This window comes from Lycium ferocissimum, chromosome 10, assembly GCF_029784015.1.
Source record: "Lycium ferocissimum isolate CSIRO_LF1 chromosome 10, AGI_CSIRO_Lferr_CH_V1, whole genome shotgun sequence".
Classification (NCBI taxonomy): Eukaryota; Viridiplantae; Streptophyta; class Magnoliopsida; order Solanales; family Solanaceae; genus Lycium; species Lycium ferocissimum.
This window is the reverse complement of record NC_081351.1, coordinates 20,064,747-20,077,967: the sequence shown is the minus strand read 5'-3', so window position 1 is coordinate 20,077,967 and position 13,221 is coordinate 20,064,747. Positions and strand designations below refer to the sequence as shown.

The 13,221-nt window shown below is 34.5% G+C and overlaps 1 protein-coding gene across 5 annotated transcripts; it reads left to right on the top strand.

Moving 5' to 3' along the window:
* Positions 1-1,804: 1,804 nt before the first annotated feature.
* LOC132032741 (histone-lysine N-methyltransferase ASHH3-like) lies at positions 1,805-11,029 on the top strand. 5 transcript variants are annotated; one of them, XM_059422440.1, is made up of 15 exons: positions 1,805-1,936; positions 3,647-3,707; positions 3,862-3,991; positions 4,152-4,263; positions 5,809-5,908; positions 6,400-6,478; positions 6,569-6,740; positions 6,849-6,929; positions 7,472-7,649; positions 8,632-8,659; positions 8,748-8,838; positions 9,908-9,955; positions 10,059-10,107; positions 10,213-10,291; positions 10,804-11,029. In XM_059422440.1, the coding sequence occupies exons 2-14, from the start codon at positions 3,678-3,680 to the stop codon at positions 10,285-10,287; spliced, it is 1,173 nt and encodes a 390-aa protein (XP_059278423.1). In that variant the 5' UTR covers positions 1,805-1,936; positions 3,647-3,677; the 3' UTR covers positions 10,288-10,291; positions 10,804-11,029. The 5 variants fall into 5 exon arrangements, 4 of the variants coding, with proteins under 4 accessions (XP_059278423.1, XP_059278425.1, XP_059278421.1 ...); XM_059422442.1 differs by having other exon boundaries at positions 1,815-1,865; XM_059422441.1 differs by having other exon boundaries at positions 1,898-2,034.
* Positions 11,030-13,221: the final 2,192 nt, after the last annotated feature.

The following is a 13,221-nucleotide window of genomic DNA, read 5'->3' as shown; positions in this document are numbered from 1 at the left end:
TAGTTAGCACGTTCAAAAATCGATCTTTATATTCTTGAACACCGTACCAAGTAAGGGTGGGCACAGTTTGGGCTAACCCGAAATCCGAACTTTTCTAATATTTGGTTTGAATATTTGAATTATGGATTGAACTTCGGATTTTATTTTTAAAATTTATGGTTTCAGATAGGATATGGATTTAGTACTACGGATTTTTGGATATCCGAAAATTCAAAATTTTTATACCTTATATCTAGCCCTACCTATATCATATGTGCCCAGTACTAATAAGTCTAGTTTCTGAAGGTTTAATAGATTAGTACCTAAGGCCCTACCCATTAAAATATTAAGTCCAATATACAATTCTCTACTAAATCAAATATAATAGGGAATTTTACATAAATGACTAACATTTAGGGGTTTTAAATTTAGCATTGCTACATTTTAGCTAATTACATTTCGTAGCTACAGTCGCGCGCTACAGTATATTGCTACAGTAGATTGTATTAAAAAATCGGATTGTATTCAAAATTCGGTTGAGTCAGATTTCGCTATATTCAAGTCAGATGTATTCAGCTAAGTTGTATTCAAGTCAAATGTATTTATTTGCAGCTACTTTTACACTGTATTCACTTTATTATATTTAAAATCGATTGTATACAAAAAAATATCCTTCAAAATACAAGAAATAAAATACACCACTAAATTTAACAACCCTAAACACTTTGATTGTGTGCTAAAAAATTAATGAATACACTTTGGATTGTATGCTAAAAAATTATTGAATACACTCATAAAGAAACACTATTTTCTCGGATCCGCACCGAAAAATCTTTCCGGATCCAAGAAAATGAATGAATATACCGCTACATGTAAGTTCTGAAGGCCTAAAGTTAAAGACCAGCCTATTTGAACGGAAAATATTAAAGACCAAATCATTTGGAGGGCAAAACGTGCAATTTCTTTAAAACTTGCTTTTTTTTTCGGTCAGATCTGTAGCAAAACAGAGAAGACGATTGATGCCGGTCAGATCTAGACGGAGAAGATGACCAATACTCAGAGAAGACGAAGAAGACGCTAGAGAAGATGCGGAGAAGGCAAAAATGAGCGATGTGATGGTGTGGGTTGCAGGGCTTCGCGGAGAAAGACGGCATCGCTCGGAACGGAAGCTCTCGGCCCCGGAGCAAGAAAAGAGGGAGAGAGAGAGAGAGATGGGAGGGCTAAGTTGGAAGTGAATAATGTGATGATGGGTATTAACTGTATTTAACATATTACTTTTAGCTATAGGATGTAATTAATCTAAACTACATTTACTAAATCTAAATATGTACAAGAGTTAGTTATGCCATGTAGTCATCCCAATATAATATAGGGTTTTCTTACTTCTCAAGTCTCAAAAGTCTCACGTTAGTGCCACCCACGGCAGAGTTCTTTGTTATTTTTCCCGATGACTAGTTAGATTTTATTTTTTGTTCATTTCCACTTTTTTTAGAATACTTTTATTTGGTATGGATTTACTATATTGGACATGACTTGGATTTGTTAATTCTAATTTGAACCGGAAGTTTTTTTTTACTGAGCAATTAAGATTTAGATTTACCTCTGTGAAAATAATATATGAATTTCGTTCATAATAAGTTTGACTTATGTCTCAAGAGTCAAATCCAAAAATTCAAAATATCCAAATCAAACTTAAAATATCCAATCCAATCCGAATTTATTAGGATTAGATTTAGATTATAATTTCTTCAATTCAAAAAATAAATATCCAAACCGAAAATTTCATATCCAATAAGATGGCCCGAACCCCACTCCAGACAAAACAGAACAAACATTTTAAAACAAGGAGTAGTTAATAGATTCAAACTACTTCCAACAAATGATATGTAAGTGCGGTTTTGTTGAAGTGTCTCTCTCTCTTACCCCTGAAACAGTTTCTTCTCTTTTGAAAGAAACGGTATTCCCTTATTTCTTTCTTCAATTTCTATTGTTAATTCATCTCTTAGTATTCCACAATTTATTTTTGCTAGCAAAAAAAACAACTGAGGCTAAAATGTAAGTAGTATTTTTTTTTTCCAGTTTTCTGAAGTGGGGTTTGGAAATTCACCAAGTTTTGTTTAATTCTTTAAAATGGATTTAGTAGACATTTGGTTCTAATGTGTTAAAAAAGTTTTTTGACTAACATTTGCTAGTTTTGTATTATCTCTACTGAGTTCTTTAAAATGGGGTTTAGTTGTTTCTTTGAATGTTTTTATCTTCCCCATTTTTCTTTTAAATTTTGATGCTTTGATCTTGTTTACATTTGGTTCTGATGTGTTAAAAAAGTGATTTTTGACTAACATTTGCTAGCAAAAACAACTGACTCTATTGTATGTATCTATAATAGAGTTAACATGTAGTTTTTTTTTTTTTTTGCTTCAGTTTTTTGAAGTGGGGTTTGGAAATTCATCAAGTTTTGTACTGTTCTCTTGATTTTTTGCGCTGTTGATGACCTGAGTCTGTTTTGTTTAATTGGATTTAGTATATAGAATGTGTTTCTTTTGCAATTATATAAGATGGGTTTTATTTAGTTGTTTCTTTGAATGTTTTTCTCTTCCCCATTTTTATTTTGAATTTTGATTCTTTTATCTTGTTTACATTTGGTTCTGATGTGTTAAACGAGGCAATTAGTTAAAAGGGGTCTTTACAAAAATGAATAGAGGTATATGATCCTTTGTATACATGGGCGATTCTGACATAGTCACATAACACAGAGGCGATCTGTTATATTTTGTAGAGGGTCATTTAATCAATTCACCCGTTTCACAATTTCTCAAATTTGGTTCGAATAGTACTCTATCAATTTCAATATAATTGTCATTTCCTGAGAGTACAAAATGTGATTTTGACTAAGGCTAGTTTATTTATGTATCTAATAGAGTTAAAATGTAGTTTTTTTTTTTCCAGTTTTCTGAAGTGGATTTGGAAATTTTCCAAGTTTTGTCATTTGTGATGTCCTCTTGATTTTTCTGAGTGTGAGAAACTTATTTTTCTTCAATCCTAAATCTAATATTGTTGAGTGACATGATTCCATTGTTAAGATGTTGAAAATCTTCTGTTTTGCTTTGTTTAATTGGATTTAAGCATTGATTATGTGTTTTATTTGCAATTCTTTAAGTTGGGTTATAGTTGTTTCATTGAATATTTTTCTCTTCTCCCCTTCTTTACATTTGGTTCTGATGTGTTAAACAGTTAAACTTACATTTTTTTGATTTTGTACAATTACCCCCTTTTCAATTTATGTGTCTTAGTTACTATTTGGAGAGTCAAAAGGTATTTTGTTTGACCATGGTTGTCTCAAATACTTACTAAATATTTTGAATCGGTAACTATTGTGAGACTTATATAGTACTTTTATGTGGTTACAAATATGTAAATTTTATTTCACATTTTTTTTTTTTTTTTGAAGATTCTATATCCGAATTCACACGGAACATTAGTTAGTTTGACTCTCGTACTCCGAATCAAGCCACATAAATTGAAATGGAGGGAATACTCCTTTTGTTAGTTACAAACTTCAAATCTTGGATTTTAGCCATATTTCCAATAGGAGATTTGATATGCAGTTTTCTACACTTTTTTTGTGCTTCCTTGCTTCCTAACTGATTCATTTATTTTTCCCTTAAAGGCTATAAGTGAATGATTGTTGCTACTATTGAATGATTGAGCCCATGCCTACTACGAAGAAGGTCTAGATCCTATTTCCTTCCATCTTATATTGTTTATTTAGCACAATATTCATGTCCAGTTTTCTTGCAAAACATAAGGGACCATTTTTGTCATTTTCTCTTTGTGATCTCAACATCTTGTTAATATGCATTTTGTTTTCTTTGTTATGTACAGAGTGCTACCCATGGTGGGATTGGGCATGTATTCAACAAATTAACAAGCGAAATCGGAGAACCCGTTGACTTTGAACTTCCAGATTGGTTGCATAAATGGCAACCCACAGCTTATACCTATATAAAGCGCAGTATCCTTCTATAGAAATAGTTATAATAGATGTATTAGATGCTGGTTAAAAGATCGATAGTTTATTTCCTAATTAAACATCTCTTAGTCCTGTACATTGTTTGTGTCGGTTCCTCTGGCCTTTCTTCTTTTCTAGTTGTGTCGGTATTAACTACTCGAAGATATATACCTCACCAAGAAGGTTAAGCGGCGGGTAGAAGATGATGGCATATTTTGTTCCTGCAGTTCAGTAGCAGGATCCTCGGACGTGTGTGGCAGTGATTGTCATTGTAGGTAAGGATGATTTAGATTAAGATTCATTAGCAGTCTGAACTTTGATAGAGACTTTTAAAAAAAAAAAAAAAAAAAAAAAAACTATATCCCCATGATCTGCGGCATAAATTTGTTGATTGGGAGTTCTTACATTGTTCTATAGACTTTATAGAGCTTTACTTACACGTTCTGCTGATACTCTTGCACTCGCTTTGATATGTCTACACTTCTGTTGTGTAATTTCTACAGCAGCAAACTTAAACAGAGGACGGAAAAAGGGGGAGGTAGATCACTAGGCATAGGAAGGAAAAAAGGGAGGTGGCTCACTAGGTTTTTTTGGTTCCCTCCATTTGGGTTATCTGGTCGACTTTTTTCTAGTAAATTATAGTAGTCTTATTCTCCCTCCGTACCAATTCATGTGAAGGTGTTTGACTAGGCATGGAGTTTAAGAATGAAAGGAAGACTTTTGGAACCTGTGGTCCAAAATAAGCTATAGATATTCGTGTGGCTAGAAATCATCTCATTAAGGGTAAAATGGGAAGTTAAAAGTTAAATTTTTGCTAAATATAGAAAGATTTCATTCTTTTTGGGATTAACTAAAAAGGAAAGAGTGTCACATAGACTAGGACAGAGGGAATATACTTCTAGCAATTGTTTGTTCTGATGGCTGAGATGTATTTGACTATTGGTGGATTTATAAGAGATTACATGAATTGACTCTTTTGATTTAATCAGTAATAAGATATATTATTAAGGAATAAATTTACTCATTTTTATGGACGAGTAATTGATGGATTGACTAACGGGGTTGTCATTATCAGTTTTATTGAAGGAGACGGCAATCGCTACACACAGGGTCTGTTCGGTAATTGAATGGGATATGCCTTCCCTCTGGATTGGGTAGTACGACGAGATTATGAGTGGGATTGTATGTCATATCACATGTTTGGTATTCCTGATTGTTAAACAGATATCCCGTTATTGTTTTGCGATGGTACGACCTTTTATTCCACATAGACCCTTGACGTGATCTTTGCCTTTTATTATTTATTTTTGAAAAAATCGTAAAAGTTACAAGTTGTTCCAACATTCTATTCTCATCACTAAATTACCACCATCCATCAATCCGAGAAGAAATAAACTTAAGTTGCCTAAGAAAAAAGAAGAAGTCTAGTCCAGAAAATATAAAGCGAAGAAAGGTGATAAATAGTCAATACGCATGGAAGGCTGAACGTGGGAAAGCCTCGAATTCAGTTGGGTAAAAGAAAGAAGAAGATGGTGCCTTAATATTTTAAATATAATAACAGGTGTTTATCCAGCGAAAAGTTCTCCCCAGACAACAATCGTCGCCATTCTGTAAATAAAATGGCAAGACTTCTTCCAGAATCATCCTATCCCGGGTGCACCAAAATGTGGGATTATGTTGGATAAATCTTATGCAAACCTTAATCCTATGAAGAAGCACCTGAGGCGCAAAGGAGATACTACTTTCAGCATTCTTTGTGACATTTAAACCATCTTTAAAGTCGTGTGTTGTTAGTTATTTCGCTTCGCTCTTTCTTGCAGCATGCTATGGTCTAGCTGCTCCTCAGGATGTAAATGTGGGAGTTCTTGTCTGAATAAACCATTCCATAAACGTCCTGTGAAGAAGATGAAAACAGTGAAGGTATGCACATAAACTTTTAACACAGAGATATTTGGACTAACGTTAGTTATTGGGGGCATTTTAACAGCATGCAGTCATCATTTATGACCCTGTCTTTATTAGTCATTCTGTTATCTGTTGTGAGAGTCCGTAGACAATTCCTATCTCATGTACATCATTTTCATTTTTTTGACAATTGATACCAGAGGAAAAAAAAAATGAAAATGATGTACACGAGAAAGGAATTGTTTCACCGTTTTACCTAGCCTTCACTAAGTATATAGACTAGTGACTCCCTCAAAGCATCTGAGGTTTATCTCCTTCCAAATGCTCCAAAAATGCAGGCTGGTACCAGTTTTCATATCTGTTTTTGCATTTAATTTTCTCTCACATATCTGGTGAAGAAAAAAAGAAATGTTGCTTATTTTATATTCTTCTCACTTTTCGTTCTTTTGCAAAACCAAGCAATAGTCATCTATAGAAATCATGTTTTGTTGACACGTAACATGCAGACCGAGAAATGTGGCTCTGGGATTGTGGCAGATGAAGATATCAAGAGAAAAGAGTTTGTCATAGAGTATGTTGGAGAAGGTGAAGTTCTTTCAGTTTCTTGCTTAATACGAAGAATATTTCATGTTCTTTTCATTCTGAGCTCTTTAATCTGGCAAGATACAACTGCAGTTATTGACGACAAAACATGTGAAGAGAGACTTTGGAAAATGAAGCACAGTGGGGAAACAAATTTTTACTTGTGTGAGATCAATAGGGATATGGTGATTGATGCCACTTACAAGGGCAACAAATCCAGATACATTAATCATAGCTGTTGTCCAAATACTGAGATGCAGAGATGGTAAAGAAACGATTTAATATTTAATACGGAGTAATTATTCGTATTTCCCCCAAACCCAAACTCTCTTCTCAGGGATTTATTTGTTCTCACACTGAATCGTATTTTCAGGATAATTGATGGTGAGACAAGAATTGGCATATTTGCGACCCGTGACATTAGAAGGGGCGAGCATCTGACCTACGATTATCAGTATGGACATTGAATTTTTATTTGTTTGTTATCTGTCATCCGAGATTTTTGGTCAGCAGTTTGTTAGCATTTGCCTAGGAGTGGCAAAATTAGCCCATGAAAACATGACCCGCCCAGCCTGTCCAAGTTTGGATTGGACATTGACCCTCCCATTTATTAGCTCAACCCATTTCAGCCCATCAAAATATTGGGACTGATATGTAGCCCAAATTGACCCATGAGAAATCTTGTCAAAATATTTTCAAAAAGACATTTTTTTTATTTGTATGTTATATGCAACCATAATAAAGAAAAAAATAGTTTTATTAGGGACTAAAAATTTATAAAAGAACAAACAAGAAAACTAAAACTTAGTAAGAATTGGGCAGTTTGTGTTGTGACCCGCTTTTTAGCCCATTTTAGCTCAACCTATTTCAGCGCAGGTAAGACCCACCCGTTTATTAACTCAACCCATTTTGACCCGCCCAAATTCAGCCCAACCTGCCCATTTGACACCCCTACATTTGCCCTTACTCAATCTAACTGTCTAACTAGTGTAGCAGGTTTGTTCAATTTGGTGCAGATCAAGATTGCCATTGTGGTGCTATAGAATGCAAGCGAAAGCTGGGAATTAAACCTAACAAAATAAAACTTCCCTCTTCAGATGCTGCATTAAAGCTAGTGGCATCTCAGGTGGCTGCTGCCTCTCTCAAAGTGAAAGCACTGCTATCTGCAAAACATGTATATACTGTATGTCATCTGGAAACATTCTTTTGGCTTGGACGTCTATTTGAGTAGATTTATGACTAAATTTGTTAGTACTTGTCCATAATTTTGTGATGTTTTGTGAAAATGAAATTGATAGCAGATTACGACCTTCAGTTATATCGAGCCAACATCTTTCTGTTCCTTTCTGAATTTTAATAGAGGAAGACATAAAGAGGACAAGTACTTGGAATTACCATCTAAAAGTAGTGCCCTTCATTCCTTTTTCCAATTGGGCAGGGCAAACATTTTGAAAGCCCTGCTGCTTTTCTCTGGAAAGAAGCTTTGAAGATGACTTTTCCTATACGAAATGACAAGATTTGTTCTGACAATGGAACTTCTTGCATTTGTTGGTAAGTGAAGATGGGGAAGCAGAGAAATACTAAAAGAAACACTGTTTCAGTTTCTCTTTAATTAATAAGCCTTTAATTAATTGGTAATAATTTAAATTGATTAGGGAAGTTGCACTCAAGAGGCAAATATCTAACAGAAAAGATAAAAATTGGGAATATTCTTAAATTCCAAAAAATCTTAGACATAAACATAGTTGCCTCAATCCTGAACCATGTGCTCACTCTATTGTATATTTTTTCGACCTGCTGCTTCTTTTTTTCTTGAACCCCACAATTTACAAAGCACACAATCTCCCTATGCTAAACTTTCCACTGCGAATATTTCTCCACTGAAGTTTACTCTTATTAAAAAGAAGAAGTTTCTCATCTCGTTTGCACTTCCCTCCATACCAAGTTATTGGTACCTATATGTTAGTAATTAACTAATTCTCTGATTATTGCCTTTCTTTGTTTTCATTGATGGATACAGATAAATTAGTTGCATACATTTTGTTTCCCAAAGGGGCGATATCAAACACTATTCTAGTATCCTTTAGATTCCTGTGCTACAATATCTATTTCTCCCAATATTGCACTTACTAACCTTTTCTTCACTTCTATTCCAGGATTATCAAACTGGAGTTCCTCCAAAAGGTAGGTTACGTACTCATTTGACTTACAAGATAGCAGCGTTAGTGAAGTTAACTTCTCTTTGATTTAACTCGGGCCTTATCCTGTTTAGGAAGTTCGAATTGCGACTCTGCTCAGAGAATCCGGCGTCCTCGTAATTGCATAGGTCAGCTTGTAAGAATAATTCGCTCTTTTGACCGGAGGTATGTCGGTCCGTTCGCTTGCATATTTTTTTCATTAATATAGGTATCTTTTGCAATTTCTACTGGCAAATGATGGAAAATCTGCCAGTTCTCGTTCTATGAGAAATTTGTAATCGAGTTACCATTTATATTTAATATGTTGTCGTTATTATCATTGTCTTCTATCATCTTATGGTCTTACTTTCAGTAATCTTGGAGTCTTTTATGATAATAATAGGATCTTTTAAAAATTTTATAAATTGAGGTTTAAAACTTGTATAATTTGATCGCCATGGCTGTTTCTGTAGGGCAATTAGTTAGACAGAATCTTGAACTTGAATACCTATACATTGAACTTATCTTTTATATGCAGGATGGATTACTATATTATGAATTATTGCTGGAGACAGTTATATAAGTTTTGGCCATGTTCAAGTAAAAGATATTTCTTTTTGTCTCCTAATGCTGTTCTACCTATTAGGACAATGAGAAAGATTGCAAGCCTCTATATATGCCTTAGAAAGTGCATTTAGAAGGGATTCATCTCACTTAGACATCTAATATGCCTAAATATAAGCTCTAGTGGTTGGGTTTTTAGTATTTTTCACTCCCACTTTTATCATTTCTAGCTTCTTCTTTTTCCACTAACCAGATACTATTGTATATTTTGAAATATTTCTTAGTTTCTTTCTAGGAAGTCTATTCAAAAATGTTGAGATATTTTCATGAAACCTTCCATGTATTTATTTCTTTTCAGAGAAGTAATAAGAAATTTGTTTCACATGTGGTCTCCATGGTTTCTTTTCATATGGCATCTTTTTTGAGGTCTCTTTTATAACTTTTCTTATGTAGTCCTGAGATTCTTACTAAACATTCTTTGCGTTAGGAATTGTCTACTAACTTTATGTGTGTGTAGTACTCAAGTATGAAAATAGGTCTCGATCTTGTTAACTTGATATTCAAAGATAATATCTTCTAAACCTAGAAGCTAGGAAGTTTCTCTGTGGATACTCTATCCACTAATTGCCATTTAATCTTCGGTTTCTTCTCATTTATTTGTTCATGTTTTTTTTTTTTTCACATTTTTCAGTCCTGGTGACTCGCTGGAGAAGTTTCTCTGTGGGAACTCTATCCACTGGTCGGCCATTTAATCTTCGTTTTCTTCTCATATATTTGTTCATTTTTTTACAATTTTCAGTCCTGTTGACTTAACGGAGTCTTGAATATCTTTTTGTTTCCAGGTCCTTTGGAATTATAAAACGGTTTGACAGCATCACCAAAAAGCATTTGGTAAGTAAGCTTTGAATTGTTAAATGTGTAACTCGAACACCGCTGATTTGGCTGAAGACTTGCTCTTGTTTTTCCCCCATCCACCCCAACCCCCCAACCTAACAGATCATGTTTGAAGACGGTAGTGTTGAATACCTTGACATGTCAAAAGAAGATTGGGAATTTTGTAACTCTGTGTAATCAGGTATTTGTCCCAGCTTTCATTGAAGTTCAACCTATTACTTCTTTACTAGTCAGTTGAAATAGATCCATGTGCCTAATTCAGGTTAAAAGAGTGAACTTTAAGTAGGTGTTTGGAAATTGAGTAATATTTGAAAAGTAGTTGTATTTGAAGTTAAAGTTGAAAAATGATATTTGAATGTTGAAGTTGTGTTTGAAAAACTCATCTTCAAAAACTAACCACAAAATCACACCAATGCATGACCAAACAATGTTTTGAATTTTTTTTATTTTTTTTTTTCATGTTGAAAACATGCCCTAATTAGGGATAATTTTCTAAGGAGTCGTTAGAGATTTATATACCAGTAGAAAATATCGAGAACTTGTTTTGTATAATATTGGCCTAAGATGAGCTTGAATGGAGCGATATGGTCAGTGAGGATTCCTATAGCCGACCCCACTTATTCGAGATTGAAGCATAGTAGTTGTTGTTGTTTTTTTTCTTAGGAGTCCATTATGAACCGAGTATTTTTGCAGGTCTTAAGCTGTCGGAATAAAGATATACACGATTCAACCTCTGTAGCAGATATACATAGATTCAACCTCTGTAGCAGATAATGCGACGTATTGTTCTTACAATCCAAAATTGCAAAGGGTTCTCTAGCTTTGCTCCTGTTGTACCGAATATCCAAGTTTCCTTTTTCACAAATTCATTTGTTAGTATAAAGTCTGATGATAATGTCAGTACTCTTCTTTTACTGGAGATTGAAGTTCTGATGATTCCTTCGCATGTATAAGCATAAACAATGTAACAATAGCTCAACCTGTTCCAATTGTATCGGATGTTCCCAAAGAAACAAGTTGACTATGTGCATCATAATTCATTGAATATAAATTTGTTAGTTATCTGTTGTCCATGCTGGATTGATACGAGCTTTCGACGTTGACAGTGAGATTTCATATAGCTGACCCCAACTTGCTTGGGATTGAGGCTTAGTTGTTGTTCGGTTTTCTTGTGCTCTTTCTTATTAAATGTTGAAATGGAATTGTAGATGGTATTTTGGCCTCCAAAAGAAGATTTGGTTTCACAATTTCTCGAACTTGTATGCCTTGACTACTAAACAGGTCAAAAATAACATTGTGTAGTACTGGTATTTTGGTTTACTTTAAAACTGTGTATTTAGAACTCCTATTTGCAAGCACGTCATTTATTAGTTGGTTTGGTGTAAACATTTGGTGTAGTTAAGTTTTTACACATTACATGTTTTGCAATGATATTACTCCGGAAAAAAAAAAAAAAAAACAAAAGGCAAGATCTATTAGAGGGGCAAAAAAAGAATGAAGGATTGAAGAGTAAGCAACGTGTCTCTCTTAATGGGCTTTCCCGACGCAAAGGTGCAATATTTCTAGAAATAATTAACTTAAAACTTTCTCTTTTACAACCACACAAATATGACTTTTTAAAAGCACAGGTTTCAAAAGTGTTTCTTTCTTTCTTAAACTCCGTGCATAGTCAAATTAGAGTATATCACAAAAATTGAGACCGAGAGAGTGGTGCCTAATTTTTTACTCCCTCCATTTTAGAAGAGTGTCAACTTAGTCATTTGCACACCACTTAAAAAAATATTAACTCCTAGGTAAAAATAGGTAATTTGATTAAATTATTCCTAATTAAATAGGTATTGAGATTTGGTCACTTAACACTAAAGAAGGCAGTTCTGGAAAAATAAGATTAATTTTTTCTTGATTTGATAAGTGGACACTCTTTTTGAACCGGAAGGACTACTTCAGAAGAAATGCACAAATGGATAACGTCCAATTTTTACGATTTATAATTCACCAAAAAGAAGATTTTTTTTTTTTTTTTTTGAGTAGGAGGGTGTTTGGATTGACTTATTTTAAGCGCTTATTGGATTTTAGGCTTTTTTTCTACTTTTTATGGCTTTTGGGAAAGATTCTTTTTAATTTTATTTTTATTTTTATTATTACACAGGGGAAATGGAGAAAGAGATTACAACGTGAGGATTCGAACCCTGACCAACAAAGTGAAAGTTCAGGTAGCCAACCAATTGAGCTTTTAAGCATTTAACTGTCACGACCCAATCGGAGGCCCATGACGAGCACCCGGAGCTAACCGACGGGGCACCTCTTATCGTACATTCACATTCACATCTGGGTGAGCCACATGGCTTATCAACAAACTCTATACCTCAATAATACCATTCCCGGCAATTCAAAAACACTTTATATCAACGTCAACAACTATGCCCATATATATACATATACACAAGCGACGAGGCTAACAAAATATTATACCAAAAATATGAGTTGACAAGGCAAAAAGACATCTATTATACATAGCTTTACGAGCTGCCTACCTCTTAAGAAGTGAGTAGAACATCATCATAAGGGACGGGACGGGCCCCGCCATGCCATATGTATATACACAAAAGAATAGTACAGCAGTGCCGGCTCGAATCAAATGGAGCCTTCATGCAGCTGCGGATAAGCGACTCCTAAGGATCAAGTCTATCTCCTCGTCCACTCAAGGGCATGACGCGGCGTCCACAAAACAGGACGTTAGTACGGATAATGTGCGAGTATGTAAAGCATAATCATCGGCATAATGGAAGCATGGAAATAACATAAGATAGGAAGAGAGTCGCATGAGGATAGAGCCATTTATACCTCTAGCGTCGTTGATCGTATTTACTCACCCTTTTTCTAATGGGAACCTTCCATTTCATACATTTATACATATAATAGTATCATACCTGACCATAGAGGTTCGGTGTCTTATGTACCCGACTATAACAAGGTTCGATGTTATACATACTTGGCCCTACCAAGGCTCAGTGTTATCTGTACCCAACTGCAGTGGTGCGCGCGCGATAGGTATCATACCCGGCCACATAAACTCGGTGTTCTTAATAGTCATACTTAGATATTTATATG